The following is a 21117-nucleotide window of genomic DNA, read 5'->3' on the forward strand; positions in this document are numbered from 1 at the left end:
AAAGCTAAACCACAAATATCTGCAACAGAATTGCTATGAAATTACTGAAAGGACAGACTTCAAGATGTACCATTTGAGCTCTCAGGCAGTTACCTTTCAGAAAACAAGGATATCTGATAACTGATACATTGCCAGACAAACATTCAAACTCTAAGCAGTCAACAATGTTGTTTAAGTAGACCAGATCAAATGTTTCAGTGTACGCTGTTACCCCATTTTAGTTTAAAAAATGAGAAGAATGAAAACCAGAGATAGGATTGACTCACTCAGACAGAAAGTCTGCATGGTAGTAGTAATCAGACAGCTTGTCCAGGAAAGAACGAGGTTCCAAGATAAACGTAGGCAGTACAACCTTGGACAAGTCCATTCCTGGCCGGACTTGCTTCAGCAGTGTCCAGATCAGACTTTTGTTTTCTTCTGACACTACTTCTGTCTGAGCAGCCTCCCCTGCCTAGGATGAGCAAAAAACTGCTTAGAGAAAGGAGAAAGAAAATAATCCTCCACAAGATGGGTCAACACATTCTACAGATGCAACGACAATGGAAATGAACCACTCAACATGAACCACTCAGAGAAGCTGAAGCAACTATGGGAGAAAAATCAAGTTGCTCTAAATACACTTAGGACACATCTTCAATGAAGTACGATAGATATACTATTCAGCATTAAAACCTGCATTTGTTTTCATCAGCCCTAAAACAGAAACGTTTGCGGTAGAATGTTGTTCAGAAATCCTCCCTTAGTCCTTTCCTAGGCATCAAGTACATTACCCTGTGTTCTCAGGTGCAGGACTTATGTAGCAAAGGGCTGTTCATTCTACCAACTTTTCCCCACCATGAAAGTTGCCACATTTCTGCTTTTCATTGCCTTAACCCATCAACAGTATCAGTGGTTTTCCTTAAAGAAAGCCACTACTTAGGGGTAAGTGAGCAAAACCAGCAGCCACACTCCAGTATGCTCCTTTCTGTTCAAGAAGAGGGGAGATATTCTTTATAGTTTCTGAAATCAAAACCAAAGGTTGTAGGAAAAGCATCTCTCTTTTCAGAGCAGTTCTAAAATGCATACTCAAGAATTTATTGTCAACTTAAACTCCTCAACTTTTCCTAAACTACTGGTTCTTCTAGAAACAATACTAGAAAGCAATAAAACACAAAGTATTTAGGTTCCACAGGTATGCAAAAAAATATCATAGTTAGCACCTGAGAAGACAGGGGAGATTTGTGAAAAAGCTCATCCCAATTTATGTTACTAAGTTTTTCTGGTGTCTTTATAGCAAGTAAAACATACAAATCCCTGTCATATTTGCCTGCGTAGATACTGAAGACAACCTGCAGAAGTGGAATGGCAGCTCTAGGGCATCGTAGTAGAATGCTAGGTGACATGAGAAACACAGCAAGCCTTCCACTGAATTCTGCAGACCTCACAGCTGCTTAACTCCTCTCTTGCAGTAGAAAAACAGAGATGTCACCTTGCATTAAAATCTTCAACTTAAAGATTTTTACTTAAAGAAAAAAACCCCAGAAGTTAATAAAAACCAAACAGAAGCAACAACAAAATGATGGGTAGACATGGTCAGCTTCTGCTGCAGGTGGCCCTTTCAAACTGAGCACCTCTGTCTGAGCCATATTCCAGATAATCTCATTATCTCTGTCAAAATCTCAGGCACAAGCACAAGAGCGGCAAAGCAGAGCAGAACATGGGTGAACAGAACTTTTTTCCCCCATTATTGCTGAAAATAGGAAAGCCAATCCTCCAAGTCAGCTTTCAAGTGTAGCCTGACCCCTAAAATACCAGCTATTTGGAGAAGCTGCTTGCTCCCTACATCAACAGCACTTTTACCTCCCCGATTTCTTCATGACTCTGTTCTAAATAAGTAGTTTCCTTGATATCAATTGGCTCTGGATCGATGTAAGAATCATCCTGTCGCTCCGATGTGTCACTATCACTTTCTTCGCTTTTCCCCAATCCATCATTGTCAGATTCCTCGTGGTCATGGTCATTTTCCTTATCAGATTTGTCAGAGTACATATCTTGATCTTTAAAGTGATGCCTTTCAATTTCACTGTCATTTAACCTAGAAAAAATAAAAGCTAAATGAATCTTCAACTTCACACAATAATTTTATGTTTCCAAACCAGGACCTAAATAAAATACACTCTGAAATTGCCAATATCAAGCCTGATCTGGCAGCAATGTCAAACTAGCTTTCATGGAAACATATAGGATGGACTCTTCTCACTGAACTGTCAAACGCACCAAACTTGGAATAGTTCAGTTGGAAGGGACCTACAACGATCACCTAGTCCAACTGCCTGACATCTTCAGGGCTCACCAAAAGTTAAAGCATGTTATTAAGAGCATTGTCCAAATGCCTCTTAAACACTGACAGGTTCGGGGCATCGACCGCCTCTCTAGGATGTCTGTTCCAGTGTTTGACCACCCGCTCCATAAAGAAATGCTTCCTAATGTCCAGTCTGAATCCCTTCTCATGCATGAATCGTTCCCATGTGTCCTATTACCGGATCCCAGAGAGAACAGCTCAGCACCCCCCTCTCTGCCTCCCCTCCTCAGGAAGCTGCAGAGAGCAATGAGGTCACCCCTCAGCCTCCTTTTCTCCAAACCAGACAAAGTCCTTAGCTGCTCCTCACAGGACACGCCTTCCAGCCCTGTCACCAGCTTTTTGGCCCTATTCTGGATTCATTCAAGGACCTTCACATCCTTCTTAAATTGTGGGGCCCAGAGCTGCACACAGTACTCCAGGTGAGGCCACACCAACGCTGAATACAGTGGGATAATCCCCTCTTTTGGCCGGCTGGTGATGCTGTGGTTGATGCGCCCCAGGATGGGGTTTGCCCTCTGGGCTGCCAGGGCACACTGCTGACTCCTGTTGACCTGCTGCCAACCAGCACCCCCAGACCCCTTTCTTCAGGGCTGCTCTCCGTCACTCCTCTCCCAACTTATACCTGTGCCTAGTGTTACTCTGTCCCAGGTGCAGAAGCCAGCATTTGGACTTGTTAAATTTCATGCCGTTGATCATTGTCCAATGCTCCAGTCTATCTAGATCCCTCTGCAAGGCCTCCTGTCCCTCAGGAGTCAACAGCACCTCCCAGTTTGGTATCACCAGCAAACTTGCTAATGGTGTATTCAAGTCCTACATCCAGATTGTTGATAAATATATTGAGCAGAACTAACCCTAGAATTGAGCCCTGAGGAACACCACTGGTGACTGGTCACCAGCCCAATATAGCACCATTCATTACACCACTTTGAGCCCTGCCATTCAGCCAGATCTTCACGCAGCACACTGTGAACCTGCTCATCCCACAGCTGGATAACTTGTCAAGAAGGATGCTGTGAGGGACAGTATCAAAAGCCCTACTAAGATTCAGAAAAACTACATCCACCGCCTTCCCTTCATCCACTAGTGGGTGACCTTATCATAGAAGGATATCAAATTAGTTAAAGAGGACTTTCCCGTTGTGAACCCACGTTGACTGTGCCCGATGATTGAATTGTTCTTTAAATGTCTTTCAACAGTACCCAGTATAATCATCTCCATAATATTTCCAGGAACTGAGGTTAGACTAACAGGTCTGCAGTTTCCTGGGTCTTCCCTCATGCCCTTCTTGTAAATTGGAATAATGTTGGCTAGCTTCCAGTCCGCAGGGACCTCCCCAGCCTCCCAATGACTTTGGTAGATGATTGAGAGGGGTCCTGCTGTAACATCCACTAGTTCCTTCCGTACTCTGAGATGAATCCCATCAGACCCCATGGACCGATACAGCTGGTCTCTTATGACTTCAGTGTCCACAAATGGAAAGTTACTGTTCCCACACTCGTGCTCCGCCAACTCAGAGGACCGGGCAAGCCTAAGCTCTACTGGTATTATTAAAGACTGAGGCAAAACAAAGCATTGAATGTCTCTATTTTTTCTTCGTTCCTACTTTTCAGGTGACCATCTTCAACAAGTATTGGTCCAATGTTTTCCTTGGACCTTCTCTTGTGATTAACGTAGCTCTCAGCTGAAGCTAAAATTGCTTTCACCTTTCTTCTCCCTCTCCTGCCAACCCCATTAAAACTAGGCTTGCAGCTTTTGTTGCTTAGATAGTTAAGCACACTGAATACTCTTAGAATATGCTATATCCAAAGATCTACTTAATTAAACCATTAGTCTTAATTAGACTTAACAGTTGTAGCTAATTACTGTGATTGTAATCTGGGCCAGCTGCTGATATTAAACTACTATTTATGAGTACAGATCCCCAGCTGAATTGTACACAGCAGTTTTATTGTTTCCGTGAGATAACAGAAGGAGCAAAACTGTAGGTGAGCCTGCTTGGTCATCTGGATGTGGCCTTCAATACAGGCTGGGGGCAATAATTTGCCTTTTCTGTGCTTTTCTCAGACTACATGCACCAGAAAGAATTGCTTTTCTCCTAGTCCAAGTCTTTTGTCTCAAATACAAGAGCATACTCTTAACAGCAGTATAAAATTCCTGCCCACCCAGAAAAGACAGATGGGCAGCTAAATCTCCATGGGTAGGAGGGGTTATTTGAAATAAATTTACATCCACCTGAAAGTACATCAAATTGGTGAAAGATTACTGAGTGAAACCATGCATAGGGCAAACTTCAGACCCAATTATTTCAAATAAAGGACTAAACCTTTTCTATTTTCTAATGTACTTTAGTACCGCAACTGAAGTGTTTGAAAACACCATTCATTCGCCATGCTTGTTTAATGTTTCCACAAAAGCTTATGCTCCCAAAAATCTGTCTGAAAGTATCTATTGAAATAAACAGGGAGTTACTCAAAGGCACTCAGGCATTAGAGACCAGGTGATACCAGATAATTTCAACTTTTGTGCATTTAATTTAATATAATAATAGGGTGATTGAATCATTATTCATCCAGCTGATGATTCAAAGCTGAGACATGCTGGAACCATTTAAATAACAACAGGATTATTCATTTCTTTAACCAAAGAACAGCAACTTATATTCACATCTACCAACTTTTGTCACATGTACCAAACTTCTTATTTTCAGGTGAAGCTAACAAGAGAGACCAATTTCAAGATAAAAAAAATTAAAACTTTAACAGTTTAACTGAGCATTTACTGATGTGATACTCAACTTCAAGTTCCTTCGGCCAAACTTTCCTCTGTATCCACTTTGCTTGAAAAGATTTTTTCATTTTATCCACATACTATGTAAAAGACAGTGCAAACAAGGCATATAAAGGGAATTCAGGAGCAAAAAGAACTGCAAACTTGGAAAGAGATCCTCCCTGTGGAGTCACAATCACTACAAGGTTCTGCCAAAAGGACAATCAGGTTTAGTAATTAATTCACTTACGGTAAGTTTTCTCCACTGTGCAAGTTGTTAGCACGAAGCAGACCATAGAGAGAGACATGAGTAGTGTCTGCTGAATCGTGTTCTTTACCTTCTCTAATCATTGTACGTTTAAGCAGACTTGAACATTTCAGTGCCAGCTCCAAAGCATCCATCCAACACCTGCCTAAAGATAAATTTATTATTAGACTAAAAATTAAGGGTTTAACTGAACTACATAACTTCCATTTCCTAATTTCACAATCCTTTTAGGTCTGCTTACATTGCCTTTGAAGACACTCTTCAGAGTTGTTCCATGTTACATGCATTGGATTTTATAATCTGGTGGGGACATAAAAACAACTCACAACTACCCAGCTCTGGTACAAGGGATGCTTCAGGGTAGGACAAGCAAGGTAAATCATGATTCTGTTAGAGCATATTCCAGAGTTTCTTCCTCAATGCAAGTATGGTTCCATCCAGGCCCTGACTGTTGAATTCCTCCAAAGTTGCCTGCAGACCTGCTCTAGTTCTGAAGACTAAGTAACTGCATCAGTTGGCAAAATTTGCTCATGTAATACAATAATAATGTGGAAAAGGAGCTATAATGATAGCATATAAATGTCATTTTAACATTAAATAACAGACATTCTATTTTTTTTTAAAAGTAACTAAACAAATGTGTGTGGTGTTCTTGCTCCTTATTTCTTCATTTCCATGTACCTAATCCATTTTTCAATACAGAAGGCAGAGTCCTTTTTTTAAAGTCTGCAGGGCTATGTTTAATGAAGCAACAGGAGGAAAGCAGCTGCTAAAAAGTGACACAACAGATTCAGATTTTGTTTCCACATTGTAACCTTTGAAGATGGTCGCACTGATATTGACCACCACCTTCCCAGTGATGAAGGGTGGTACAAAACTTTATTTTGAGGGAATTTTTACTACTAGAACTCTGTGCAACTGCTGCACTTTATAATACACAAATGCTTTCATTAGAAAGAAAGTATATCCACATTAGCACTTTAGAAAGGTGCTAGCTTGAGTATTTAGACATATATTAATATAGTTAAATCTGAAATAAACCCTTCCCCCTCTTCTCCCCAGCCAACACAAGGCAACTGCAATGAGTTCAATGACAGTTTCTTCAGGTCAAAATTTTCCTTTAATAACCATGAAAAACTACTAGTACCAACACAACTGAATACACTAAGTTAAGGTAAAACCTTAACAATGATTAAACTGCAATCACAGTGCTGTAATAGACATGGTAATACAACTGAAGCCATCTCTTTCTAATAATTAACTGCTTTCACTGGGGAAAAACACCAAAATACCTATTTACCATCTGATTCTGAAGCAGCTCGGATGATCAAATAACTGCTGGGCAATGGCTGAGTTATAGAACCAACTGCTTCGCCTTTGGGACCCTTGAAATACACAAAATAAGCAACAGCATCAGATATTTTAATTCAGTTTTACAGTTTATCATTCAATGTAATAACAAGCTGACACACTGCAGGGCTATTTACTGTCACTCAGCAACATCTAATGAAGACATGAATGGAAAGATGGACAGCCCTCTTTTACTGGATTTCTTCTTCAAATACTTCATTCGAAGTATAGCTCCCAATTCAACCCCAATTTAAAAAGAATGGTCTTTGGGATTCAATTACTTTTTGGTGGTTGGTGGGGGTTTTTTCTGGTTTTGGTTTGGTTTGGTTTTGGGGTTGTTTTTTTTTGTAAATCAGACCTGGCATAGTAGCTTGGAAATGCTCTGCTGATGCTACTTATAGCAAGATGACAAAAGCATCAAAAGAAATGCCATGGGGGAGTCACCCTCACTGTCCTGGGATTCCTGCAGATGGGTGTAGGGAGGTCACAAGGGACAAGCCGTTCCTCTTCAGCTCAGTATTTCAGCTGAAGGGGTAATATTGAAAGCAACCAAAACAAAAGACATGTCTGTGGGGTTGTTTAAGAGAGTTGATTTACAACAAATGCTGCCTTGTAGAAGACCCCACATTTGTACAGCAACTGGTTCTGCCCCCTCCAGTCCCACTCATTCTCAATGAGAGCAATCCTCTCGATTCCTACGAGGATGCTGTGGTTCATAGCCGTGAGAAACACGAAGGCAAGCCAGACCCCTGCAGAGAACGGGAGGCCCCCTTCAGAGACCCACTTCATGCTTATTTTACATGACAGTATGCTTGGTGTCTCAGCAGCACCCTATGCTCCAGAACGGCAGGATTTTTGTCTGTCTTCAGAAGACAGATGAGTCAATTAAGATTTAGATAAAATGGAAATAACTCCTCCCACCCAAACACTATGTATTGCCATAGGAACCCACTCATCCCTTCTCCCTCCTTCCTTCCCCTTCAACCTCTCTACCTATCCATCAGTCAATTCCACACAATATTTAGGTGCCTAACTATAGGCTTGGCATTTAAATAAGAAAAAAAAGATCATGCCAAGGTCCATAAAAGACACTTAGATGCTTAAGTCTCTCTATAAAGGGTATCAGCAGGACACCATGACATTATGTTCAACTAAAATACGCATAGAGGATGTCAAATGCCAAAGCTTAATTTTCACTATGAAGTTCTTCCTATTCCAAATTAAAAGAAAAATAAATCCAAAAGACCTTTCCATTTCTGTCGAGTTTTATTTTGTTATAAAATGCTAACCAACCATTTTAAAGCCCCTTCAAAAAAGTTTACCTATGGTAACTTTAGGACAACTGGTAGGCAAAGAGGGCTGTATTAAACATACTTGGAGCTATTGTTGAAAGCTGGGTTAAGCCTGCCTAACTGATGAATTAACACATTTTAGTCTGGACTGATTTCCCCCAGATAGAAGCCTAATGAAAAGCCAGTACAAGGCTTAGAAGAGGGAATTGGAAAGCCAGCAGAAGTTTTGAGCAAAAGCAGATAAAGGCAGATATTTTAGAAGCAAGCAAATGAAACAGCCAGAACGTTTCTGAGGGCGAGAGGCGGGTAAACGAGAAGTCTTGGTAGCACTTAAATACCAATACAGGCAAGCTAGTGCTGGTGTAAATGATGTTCAGAAACTCCCAGACAGTCAGTACGGAGCAACAGCAAGTTGGGTGTTAGAAACAACATTCCAAACCTCAGTCCCCTTCCTAGCGGGCCGAAAGGTGCGCCTACGAAAAGTCTTTGGTGAAGCGGCCACACAGGGATTAGGACTTAGTGAGTTAGAAGAACCAGAAGGGACAACCCCATGCTGGAGCACTCCTCGCCCTGAGGGCAGGTGTGCAGGCAGGAAAGAGGTCCCACTCTCTCCAGGCCCCTGGGGAGAGGAGAGCACGGCGGCGCAGTGCAACGCCAGGCAGGGCTGCGAGAGGCACTGGGGGGGCTGCACAGAGGGGACAGCGGCACCGTGGGTGCACCAGCACCATGCAAAGGCATCAGCCATCACAGGTCCTCAAAACTCTCAGGTCACAGGACACAGACTAAGGGCAGACCTGTGCCCGTAAGATCTCCCCTTTAGGGTTATACCATGGGCATGCAGGGTACACTACTTATTCTGTACCAAACAACTATAATTTAGAGATGAAGTGTGGTTTTGGTGTTTGAGTTGGGTTTTTAATGAAAGAAAGCTATATTCCCATAGGTGCTTTGACAATACATTGATGAAAACTGAATGAATAATTTGCAGCAAACATTTAAGTAGGTTGACTTATTTGGGAATAACTGCTCGTGGATCTAGATTTCGTGGATCTAATTGATTACTGTTCTAAAAGCACTGGACATTCTTCTTTGATATCGCCCATTATGGTTTAAAAATCAATTTTCAGTATGTTAGTGTTCTGTACAAGACAGACATTAGCTTCCATTTGTTAGGTGACTTTATTTGAACTGTGTCTGTTCCTGACAAAATGATGGCACAACTACTCCAAATCAAGGTAATGGGCAAGTTAAAAATTCCACTAGATTAAAAGAAACCCAACAAACTCTGAAGTTCACTTCCTACATAATATTCATGCCAATAAAACTCAAATGCCATGAATATCCAGAAAAAGCAATAAAAACTGATAAGCAGTCACACTTGACCAAATTTACTTATGAAAAATTATTTGCAGTAACTTTTCTAGTTATTAATTTTAGAAAACTGAAATGGCATCAGGACCGGGCACACAAGGAAGACAAGAACAAGGTACAGTGCATCAGCTACCTCAGAGTGCAGGAGGAACATCAAAGACCACAGCAACAGGCTTAAGGGAGTGTGCGAAGTGACTGGCCACAAACTACTGCAGAAGAGAATTTGCAGTCTGCCAGAAGGACACACTATGGGAAGTGTGTCCAAGTGAGAGTCTCCTGCAGTACTTACACCTGTGTAAGTGTTTCTTGCAATGTCATCTTCCTGCACTGACTGCAAACAAGGCTCATTTTGCCTTAGACTTCAGGCTTGTTCGAGTAAATCTACTCTGTAAATCAGTCAATTGCTATTACGCTTATGAAAGTTTGCCTCGTGATAATAAATCTTTAACTAGGGTGTTATAATTGACTAGGTAAGCAAGGCAGAAAAAAAGTTTCAAACTTCAAGGCCTTTCATCTAATTAAATCCAGTAATTCTCAACTGCAAATAGCCATACCAAAATGAACAAACGCCACTCCAGCTCTCAGCACATTTAGAATGGACAATATCAACTTGTTCAGGTTCAAAATTTGACCTACCTTAAAAAAGTAAAAATCTGGTGGGGCATGTCCTCTAAATTCTAAATATCTAGTTAAAAAAACAAACAAATCCATTTCTCATTGCCAAGCAATAAAGAAATATAAGACTGATTTGTGATCTTCTGGAGACAGGCCACCACTTTGCAATGTATGTACACATGATCATAAATAATTAAATCACATTATCACCAAACCCTATAGCTTTGAAAAAGGATATGAAGTTTATGTTCTGCAAATGTGAGATCATCACTAATTAGTGAAAAGTCCTCCTAGGCAATATTAAAATAAAATCGTTCAAAAGAAACTAGAAAAGATTTTATCTAAGTTTGGTAAATTTAGGTAACACTGATAAGGATAACAATTCAGAGAGACCACAAACAAAGATCAGGATTATACTAGCTGACTTCCCAGTCTGAGAAAAGGCAGACAAAATCAATGCAGCATATTTGACAGATGCAACAGTACATCTATATCAATTTAAGATTCAGAAGATACAATCTCATAATTAGTAGCTATCTTAAGATGTATGTTGCAGAGGGCATAATTAATTTATTATGACAAGGGTCCTAATAACATACAGTAATTTCATCTAAAGCAAGATGTCACTTCAGGAGGTAAATATGTTCACTTGTGCTGTGCTTTCGCACCCCCTCTCCATATGCAAGCACAAAACAAGGACTACAATAGTTTGTTTACTAGAGTATAAACAATGAGTAATAGCGAACGTTAAAGATTCTTACCAGAAATTGAAATAAACCTTTGCTGTGCAGAACACACTGTGATTTTCAACATTTACAGATAAGAGCTGCTCACAATATTATGCCATGTATGACAAAGCAAACAGACAGCACAACTGAAGGTGAACATTTATCTTTCTAAAATTGTAGCCAAAAAGGAACACAATTGGCTATCAAGTTGCAATATAAGCTATTATTGCACAAGGAAGTAATTTGAATTTCTACTCTTACAAGCAAATTGAACTAGGCTGACATTTTATTGCATAAATATAGGGTTGGAAGCCAAGAAATGTTTATAACGTATCTCAACTCCTTCATTTTAGCAAATCACTCCCCTCCTTAATTTCGCAGATTTGACAGATGTAAAATATGTTATGCACTCATTCCTTCCATTTACATGATTGTCAGTGATGGCATTAACCTCTTTAATGGCATCCCCCTGCACACCACACTTCTGAAGCTATTTAAGTATATAGAGCAGCATAAATCAAATACATTTTGTAATGAAGAGGACTAGATGTGGAAGGCTTATATTCAGAATAAACAAACCATTAAAGTTATAACGGAAATGCAGTTCAGCTTTTCATTAAGGTTGTCTTTACTCATAGCTGGCTAATGCTAGTCATCCATTAAGAATCATATATGCTACCACTAACCTTTATAGCCCATATGGACTGCTCCAAAGGATGAAAGAGTTTGAAACAAAAGCCATCTTTTTTAGAAGGCCTCTCAATGAGTTCACAAGCGTTCAGGAGCACTGTTCCTACCCACTGGCCATTTTTGGGGGTTTTGTAAACAAGCAACACTCCTGGTTTCAGTACACACCACAGTTTGGTCCAGCTTTTCAAGGTACCACGAATCTAGAAGATAAATAGTTACAGTTAGAGTTAAGTAAAGCCAATACCAAAACCGCCCCCCTTGACAAAACAAACATTTAAATTGAAATTATTTATTTATTTCAAGCAAAGTTTATCAGGTCTATCAAAAGTTTACCCAGGTTTATCAAAGACAATACAAAGGTACAATTTTAATGCTCACTCTTCTATTTTTTTCTTGATGAATACTTATTCTACAAATGTGTATGCACACATCCAGATATGGGAAGTACGGCAATTCATCTGAAGCCTTCATGAATTTTCCTATCCGGAACATATTTTACCACTAGCATGAAGACAGAATAACCTCTAGAAACAGAACTCCTCTGAGAACAGGGCAGATGTCAGATAAGAAAAATAGGATATTCACAAAATAACTCAGTTATACTTGAATTTTTTAGGAAAAACCTCTTACAGCAGCTGTTAGCTTCAACCCATATGTGAAACATAAGATCCTGAAGAAACTTCTTCCAGACAAGCTATTGTTTGGAGCTAACTATAAAAATGGGTAACAGATCTTTTTTTCTTGTACGATTTACAAGGAATACATTGACAAACTTAAGGAATTATATAGAAATATATAAACTGCACTACTGTTGATGACACTGACTGCTATCTTTGAGAAATTAATTCCTCACTTTTGGTACCAGTATTAGAGGTCCATTAGTTCTTACGAGAGGAAAGGAAAGCTACCAGAAAGAAATACAGAAAGAAATCTGTATTCAAGTATCTAATATGACTGAACCACTTTCACTATTGTTATGGACATAACAGAGCTTCAATTCAAAGTGTAAAACAAAAAGGACAAAATAAACATCGTAAAGCCAACTCATCTGAAGTTAATGGCTATACACACAAGATGCACGTGACTATGGTGACTGCAGTAAGTGGGAGCTAGGTTCCTTCATTATTCCCCTAGGATCTGAGCACAGAGACCCTGGCATGCAATTAGTGGCTGCTGTGCTTGTAGAAAAACATTAACAGCAAGTAAAAGATTGAGTCTTTTCTATTCTGGTCAGAAAGCAGCAACCAGCTGCTACATCTTCAACTCAGGTTTCACACTTGGATTCTGACCTTCAACCAGTCAGCCATAACAATAACTGATGGGTCTGTGATAGTGCTAAGTAATTCTTTTGTAGCTCTCTTCTTTTCTTCTCTGTAATTTTTCTTTTGAACCTGTAAATAATAATAAAAGTATTTACAATGCCACAGCCATAAATGAGCAATCAGAGCACAAAAAGACATCTATCAATGCAAGCTGAGGAAAAATGTACTAAATTCAATTTGCAATACAGATACAGAGGAAGCAGCTTTAAAACACAGTATTTGACTTCCAGGTGTGAACAACTATTTCAAGGTCTGTTTCAAGAGCAGCTACCACAGAGCCAATTTCAGATTCTTCTGTGATTTGCTTTCAAGACTGAGGACTTCGAAACTCCTGTTAGAACCACAGGGAGAAAACCAACCAACCAACCTCCCTCACCCCCTTCCTTTCCTGGTGTAAAGTACAAAACCAGATTTGGGCCAGATTCAGCTGTACAGGTACATTATCTGATCAGTAGTGTTTACCCACCAATTACTCTCCTTCCCCAGTAGAAATCTGCAGCAATGTATTTCCCTTTTAGAGGCAAATAATTTTATATTTCACCTGACGTGACATCTGCCAAACAGTGCAGTCTGGTCTTCTTACAACACAGGGGGAAGAAGGCAGTAGAAAAAACACAGGGACTGCATGTAAATTGTACTTTTGATAATGCAATTCTTCATTTCATTGCATGTAAGTGTCCTGAAGTCCCTGCCAACCTGAATTATCCTATAATCTTCTGAGTTAATCTTGTGCTATCTTAAAGACTACATTATAGAAGCCCATACTCAAGTAGCATACAATAAGGTTTGAAGAGAATCAACACCACTACTTCTCACAATACTTCAATATTTAATAAGAGGTCTCATCACTACTTGGCATTTTTGTCTTCTCGTTAGAGAATACAGTAAAACTATGTGCATGCATTTGTAGTCCATGAGGAGTTACTTGGAAATTAATTCACCTTGAGAGATTCTTTTTTTGTAAGCTTGCTTGAAGATAAAGAGATGTCCTTCTCAGAGCCATTGAAAAGCTTGGATTCAGACTGAAATTCAGAAAATGCATAATGAATAAATGACGATGATAGATACAAGGATATATTACAGTTGCAGGCACTTTACAAAGTATTTGAAGTGCACAGTTATGTTTGTAAGGTTCCCATTCTCACTCACTTCTCTACTGTTTCTCCCACTTAACAAAAAAATCCGAACTACAACTTGTAACGTGAGCTGTTCACCACCTATTTACAGAGTGTTTTTCATAAGGTTTTTATGAGGAAGAAGTCTGAGATTCCTCCAGGAGAAGCTGAACTACATGCAGTAAATATTTAGCCCATGTAGTCTGTTACTTGGTATGCTGCAGTCTTGACTAGTCAGGCATTATTTTAACAGAGAGAGAAGGTTTTAGGAGAATCCCAGTGTTTAAACACAGAAGTCATTCTCATGACATATGAATTCCAACATCTTTATTCATAACTTGACAGCTCCTACGAATGGATTGCTATAGAGGCACTTACCCCATGACCCATGAAGGAAAACACAGCCTCTTCAATCTAGGATTCAGTGCTCTATAAATTACCAGAGTACAACTGACCACCAACGGTATTCCTTCTGCTCCTTCCTCCCTAATCCCACGCTCTGATTACTTTTTGCAAGTCATCTTCAAGAAGCTCACAGTGGCAATAGCCAGGGGAACAAGACTCAGGTTAGTTCATGAAACCCAAGTTCTTGTTCATGGCAGGACAATATGCTGCCTCAGCACCACGTGATTTCTCCCTCCCACCTCTCCTCACATCTTCTAAGGTTCAAAGTTTATTCCTTGGCATCTGTTGCCTACAAGCTGAAAGGAATTGATAGCTATCAAAGATTCATGCTGGGATACAGAGCTCTTAAAGAAAAAAAGAAAAAAGAAAAAAGAAAAAAGAAAAAAGAAAAAAGAAAAAAAAAAAAAGAAAAAAAAAGAAAAAAGAAAAAAAAAAAAAAAAATAAAAAAGAAAAAAGAAAAAATAAAAAACAAAAAAGAAAAAAGAAAAAATAAAAAAGAAAAAAGAAAAAAGAAAAAAGAAAAAAGAAAAAAGAAAAAAGAAAAAAGAAAAAAGAAAAAAGAAAAAAGAAAAAAGAAAGAAGAAAAAAGAAAAAAGAAAGAAGAAAAAAGAAAAAAGAAAAAAGAAAAAAGAAGAAAGAAGAAAGAAGAAAGAAGAAAAAAGAAAAAAAGTCTATCACAGAGTTATGTCATTCCTCTTGCAACTCAGAGAACACTAAGTAGGTATCCACTATATATAAACTTTGGATAAATTACGAAGAGTTGCATTTCTTTGTGCACTGAAATATAAACCTGATGGACCCAAAGTTCCTGCCTAGTCCAAAAAAAACACCACCAAAAACAAAAACCCCAACAAACAAAAAAACCCCAATGTAAACTTCTAAACTGTCCTTAAATTTACACAGTTTACGAGAACTGCTCCTCAAGCTGTTCAACATTTCTGACGAGTCGTTTCAAATCTCAGAATACAAGGCAAAGTTTATTCACCGAATTTCTATTTTGGAATACTAGAAAATGACAGTCAAAAAAATGTCCAAGTTTTGAGAAAACTTACTGCAATAATAAAAACAGTGCATGTGAGTACTCTTTTTCAGAAGTTGCTCAAACCAAATAAATAAAAATTTACAAGTAAATAAAGATTTACAAGTGAAACAAAGCAATTTAACTTTGATCCTACTCTGATGGCTTTAATTCAGAACTAAGACTTTACAGGAGTCTACTTACTTAGCTAGTGTCAAAAAAGATGTGCAATAATGGGCAAAAAGGAATTTTATCTCAAAATCATTTTAATGATACGTAAATGTTCTCTAACTTCCACATACATCTTGGAAAAATGAAGGAAACACCTTCATTTTGTATTAAAGATATGTTCTTAACACTCAAAATCTAGCTTTAAGACAAGCATACAACTTGAAATTTAATTCCTCTGTCTAGAAGTTGAAGGAAATACAGTACTTTAAATGTAATAACAGAAGAGGGGAAAATGCTTATCACTGTCATATAAGAAGAGGTAATGAACTCGTTATGCAAGCTATAATGTAGCAACTTAAGTAAAACATTCATAAATATTCTAGTTGCTCACTAACAGAAAGCTAATGCAATCTAGAGGTCATGCATATAAAAGCTCCAAACCAGTAAGTAGCACAGGTTACAAAAACTCATTTTCTCAGTATCTCAGTTTTAAAGCTCGCTAATATGACACTGAGTAAAGGCCCGTTATTTACCTGTCCAATGGATTATGAGACAGATCAGTGGTTCGTATATTTTTAAGCTAGTAACTTTCTCAGTGTTACATCCGCATAAAGTGAATGGGATCAAAATTTAAAAGAAGAAAACATTTTAAGAGAACCTACTGCAACTCCCAGATTCTGGGCAAGTCTCATCACTGCTTTTCCATCCTTATTGAAAAAGAAGGGCTGCTACTTTACTTTCGCAGCTGTGACAGACAATTAGCATCTTCTGTTAGTCTGAAGTGGGTTATAAAGGAACCACTAGTCTTATCAAGCTCCACATGCAGTAATGGCAAAAATAAAGATAAAGACATAAACATATTAGGAAAAGTAGGAATACTGGTCTCATCTTTGATAGTAGAAAGACACAAACAAAAGTAATGGCAAAGCACACAAAGACTTAAAGGTAAGAACCCCCCAAAAAAAAAAAAAACAAACCACCAAAAAACCCAGGGAAGAAAAAAAACAAATTGGATAGTCAAAGATAAATGATTAATAGAGTCTGAAATAAATCCAAGTTAAAAGAGACAGTATTAACTTGATTTCCAAGTCAAAAATGATTTAGAGGTTTCTGGACCAACATAAATATTTTGATCAGAAGCGACCTGGATGGTAAAGTATGCTTCCTCGGTCTCCCTGACAAGTGAGGCTCTAGGATGCAGTAAAGCTGAGAGACGCAAAGTTCTGTGACTCCAAGTCAGATGTAAGACACCAACAGCTTGAAATGCTTAGCTACACACCACAGAACTGCAGCATCAGCTGCGGAAACTAACCTGCTCACCCCAGTGCAATTCTGATTACACCATTTAAAGCAGGAAAACGCTCCCTTTAAGTCGCTTTGATTTCCTTCGATATCTCTTTAACGTTTCTCTTTAAGGCTCCGACAGATGACATACCACAGAAAAATTTGTGTCAAGACCTTGGGTGCAATCCCCCTGTCCCCCAGGGCAGCTCTGATGGACTGCAGTGCTAACCTTGCAGCAGAGCGCTATGGAAAGAGCAAGCTGTGCGCGAAAGCGGCGAGGAGCGGGCATCTCCCCGGTTCCCTTGGGAGCTACCCGTGTTCAAGCTCAGGTCCTCACCTTTCCCTACAGAGCAGCCCACGCCTGCTGTGCCCTGACAATCTGGTTAAGTGTCTGTTGTGACATTGGCGCTTCTAAAAACAGCACAAAATAGAAAATCCCACAGCAGGGTGATTTAAAGCCTTTAAATTCTATCCTGTAGCAACGTCTAAATAAGAAAAACAAGTGAAGTTAGGTACTCCGTTCAGTGATTAAACCATACACAACCTCCCCCTTCACAAAATGCAGTCTTTCCCTCTTCTCTTTAATCTTTAATGTCTTGAAGAGAAAGAGATGCCTGTTTTACGAGACAGCCAATTTAAAATAGTTTTTTCTGGAATTCCACATTCTAAATACATAAAAAGCACTACATAAAAATTCAGTGCATTGACATGCCAGGCACTTTTGCTGACCAAAATGTTCATGCACTTTAAGAGTTACAATAGGCCAACCAATAAAGAAGATTGCATCAGAGCAACCTACACAATGTCCTAAAACTGACAGCTTCTATAACCGTAACCTACAAATTTACAAGGATTTGGGAAAGGAAGAGTTAGCTATGGTAGATTTTTCTCTATGCTATTACAATGAGCTTTTGCACACGTCTCATCACGTGCCTCCTATTTCAATACCATCAGAAAAGAACATTTTACTCTGAATCAGAATGCTACTGCAAACTACTCATGTAAATAATTGTGATTAGAACAAAATACAGTTCTGGAAAGAAAAGACCTGGGATCTCTACATAAAGACTGTTTTTGGTTGCTCAGGTAGTTCATGTTTTCTTCCTTTTTAAAGTTTAGCCACCCCCAATATTCTATGGTTTTGGCGAGTGCAGTGTCCATGTCCTAGCCCCACTTTGTACGTTCTCTGTTTTCACTGCATCTCAGTGAGCCTCTTCCATCTTGGGAATACACAGTGATGATTGTGAATTTGCTTTGCTCCTGTCTTTTCCATTTCTATTATCAAGACTCACAGAAAGCATAAACACGCACACCAATTATATCTAGTTTAATATTCGACTGAGCATGCTTTCCTTTGCACTCTCATTGCCTCAACTAAATGGGCCTTTATACTTGAATTCTGAGGTACAGAAACCCTTGCAACAGACAGGACAATAGATTACACTTAACTATGCTTTCTCTGGCAATTTAAGCCATTAAACTAACTCTTTTTCAATTACACTTTCTTTAACATTCTTAGAAGATTTGCTACAGCTCAGTGAACAGCATCTTCATCTACAGCTTAAAAGGATTTTAAATTCTGTTCCATAGCAAGAGTTGGCCTCCATCCATCATTATATTTGGGGAGGCAACATCCCACCCCAAGATGACTGTGTGAAGACTCCACATTTCACTTTCACTCGTTTGAACTATAGGCTTTTATGTGACATCATCCTGAGAACTATATTAAGAAATTCCCTTTAACCTTTATCTATTGCTGAATCTGAAGAGTAATCTTCAAGATTATCTACAACAAAAGTTAAATACATTTGCATTTAATTAAAAATTCTCTCAACTCCTTTGCACACTGACATTTTTAAGCCAGATTAGGAAGCTGCTTTCCTTACCTTGCTTTTTGACATAGAATGTGCTGTATCCTCTTTGCTTTGTGACACATCATCCTTCCCTTTTTCAAAACCTTAAAGAAAAGACAGCATTGTTGCAAATGATTTGAAGATACAACATTTTATATGAGCTAGCCTTTGAAATAAATTTGCAAATTGTGTTTTGCATAAAAAAGTGCAAATTGGATTTTCAAACAACATATACATACCAGTCCATCACATCAGTTGAAAACATACCAGCTACTACAATATAAACTAATTCAATACCCACTAAGAGGTGAGAACAGTCCATTGTATTTGGATGGTGCTGCACCCGATCCAATAACCTGATGAATCGTAAATATGGCGTGCAAACTTTTGCCCTTTTACTTTCTCATTCTCCCCTATCTGCATACATGCGTGCGCAGAGCAGAACACTAAATAAAGGCTTTTTTGGTTTGTTCATTTCTGTAGCTACAAATAATTGTTAAATACCACCTACATGAAAGCAAATCTAAAACACTGATTAAGATCGACAGTTTTTTGCAAGAAAATGAAAAAGGTTGCTTGCATTAGCTTTGAATTTATACTTTCAACTTGACATTGTATAGGCGTAACTGTAAGGCTTTATATTAAAACAGTCGTTGAAATCCCACGTTTCTCTTCTGTGAGTGACTCACAGTACAAACCCCACACTTTCTCAGTATCCAAAAAGCAAAGTGAGACAACGGCTGTAGCCAGTATTCGTGTGACAATGAAAGGGGGGTGGGTCACAACTGGCATCAGTGCTGCTGCGCAGCTGCTATGTGCCACAGAAAAGGATGCAAGGTTCTCAGTATATATTAAGGAAAAAAAATCTACTCTGGTTATAAGACAGAAAATCTCAGTGATCTATTTTCTTTGAAGAGGTTGGTGGTAGCATAAAGCTTTTATAAACAAGAATAAAACAAATTGTGCAACGCATTTATCCGAGTAAGTAAAAATGCCATCATTTGCATGCCCTCCAGATAGAAGGAACATAAATACGAGGTCATACATGAATTTCAGAAATAATCCACGCAGCTGAAAAGCCTTGCATGGCTCTGACAGTGGTACCCTAGAGCTTTAGCCCACCAGAGGGCACTGCATCAGCAGATAAATTGAATCAACCAACACCAAAAGCTCTTCTGAGCTTCTGTTTGAAAGCGTTCCGAACTTTGAAATTGATACTTGGATCTCTAAAATTAGAAGATTTATCAGAGAAACAGTTTGATTTCACATTCTGCAGGGGAGCGTGTGGCGAGACTTTACGAGCTTTAAAAGAATTTTTATTAACTCTCTGTAGCACTGTCGAATAGCTTGTTTGGTGTAGGATTATTTTTTTAAAAAACAGTATCTTCACCTTTCCACAACTTACAATACCCAGAAACTCTAAGACAGGACTGATTTGTCTATCACAAACATCTTGGGAAGTTTCACTAAGTTATAGAGGCATTAGGCTGGTCTTCAGGTTACATGAGAAATCCAAGGTTCCTTTTAGTTTTGGTCTGGTAATCAGTCTTTTGGGGTTTTTTGTTTATATTTATTACATTTTGCAGAGATTCTTTTTTAAGACCAGATTTTAAAAAATTATATACTGCAATACAATGATATTTCATTTTATGTTTACACAAAGAAAACCTTACATGCTCCTTTACAGAAACCTTTACATGTCTTCACAGAAGCCCCTCTGTGCAGTTCCTTAAACCAATCCTTTGCAAATTCTTCCAACACATCTGTGATGGGTTTGTTTGGCTAATGAAAACCTATAATGCAGAAGACTACTTGACCACAGGGAAGAAGTACCTAGATAGGCAGAAGATTTGTAGTACTAGGGAATCCAGAAAACCCGCAAAAGGTATGTCATGATCTAGAGGCCAGAAGCCAAATTTCCTATATAACACCAAATCCAAAAGCACATTTTCTACAGCACCAGTCATCAGGTGCCAAAACAAAACAAAGATTGTTTTAAGCCTTAGAGGGCAGATCTGCTCTAGATCACTGAGAAGTCATTGGATTTGATGCCAGTCTTAGCCAAACACACACCAGAATCATAGTAATGAGGTTTTCTCCTCACCCCCACACTCAAAAGAAATTCCCAATTAGGAACCAAGTTCCACTGAAAATGCAAATGCAGGCATTTTCTAATGGCTTTCCAGTTTTCACTTGTTTATTTAGATGCACATACAAAAGACTTAGCGATGGGAATCAACAAGAAAGCTAAGTAAGGATTGTTCTTACAGAAGAGAAGCTATAATTCACAGCTTGCTTTCTAAATCACAGCAGCTTTAACGGCTTTACACGTCCTTATCTACCATGCATATGTTTTTATTTTCATAAACAAGCTTTTCATTGGTATCACCAATGAAAACAGAACGAAGTACTGTGTCCCAGAGAATCAGACATGAAGACCAAAGCTCAGCCATGTTTTCCTGAACTTCATCTCCTTGCTTCCAGCATCTGGAGCCCAAGAGGTGTGCATGCTTGCTGATTTATACAC

General features: G+C 38.8%; 1 protein-coding gene across 12 annotated transcripts in view; it reads right to left on the minus strand.

Annotated features, from left to right (window-relative positions):
- OSBPL8 (oxysterol binding protein like 8) overlaps window positions 1–21117 on the minus strand; it is a 95257-nt gene that overhangs the window by 16356 nt on the left and 57784 nt on the right. For 11 of the 12 annotated variants that reach the window (XM_075747156.1, XM_075747141.1, XM_075747176.1 and 8 more), the window contains 8 exons: window positions 18624–18694; window positions 13685–13765; window positions 12711–12812; window positions 11418–11621; window positions 6676–6760; window positions 5358–5520; window positions 1840–2074; window positions 267–451 (listed from right to left, as the gene is read on the minus strand). In XM_075747156.1, the coding sequence (XP_075603271.1) occupies window positions 267–451; window positions 1840–2074; window positions 5358–5520; window positions 6676–6760; window positions 11418–11621; window positions 12711–12812; window positions 13685–13765; window positions 18624–18694 (1126 nt within the window). Of the gene's footprint in view, window positions 1–266; window positions 452–1839; window positions 2075–5357; window positions 5521–6675; window positions 6761–11417; window positions 11622–12710; window positions 12813–13684; window positions 13766–14236; window positions 14451–18623; window positions 18695–21117 lie in introns of those variants that run through there. The other variant, XM_075747203.1, reaches the window with a different exon arrangement.

The sequence above is a fragment of the Balearica regulorum genome, chromosome 1 (assembly GCF_011004875.1).
Source record: "Balearica regulorum gibbericeps isolate bBalReg1 chromosome 1, bBalReg1.pri, whole genome shotgun sequence".
Classification (NCBI taxonomy): Eukaryota; Metazoa; Chordata; class Aves; order Gruiformes; family Gruidae; genus Balearica; species Balearica regulorum.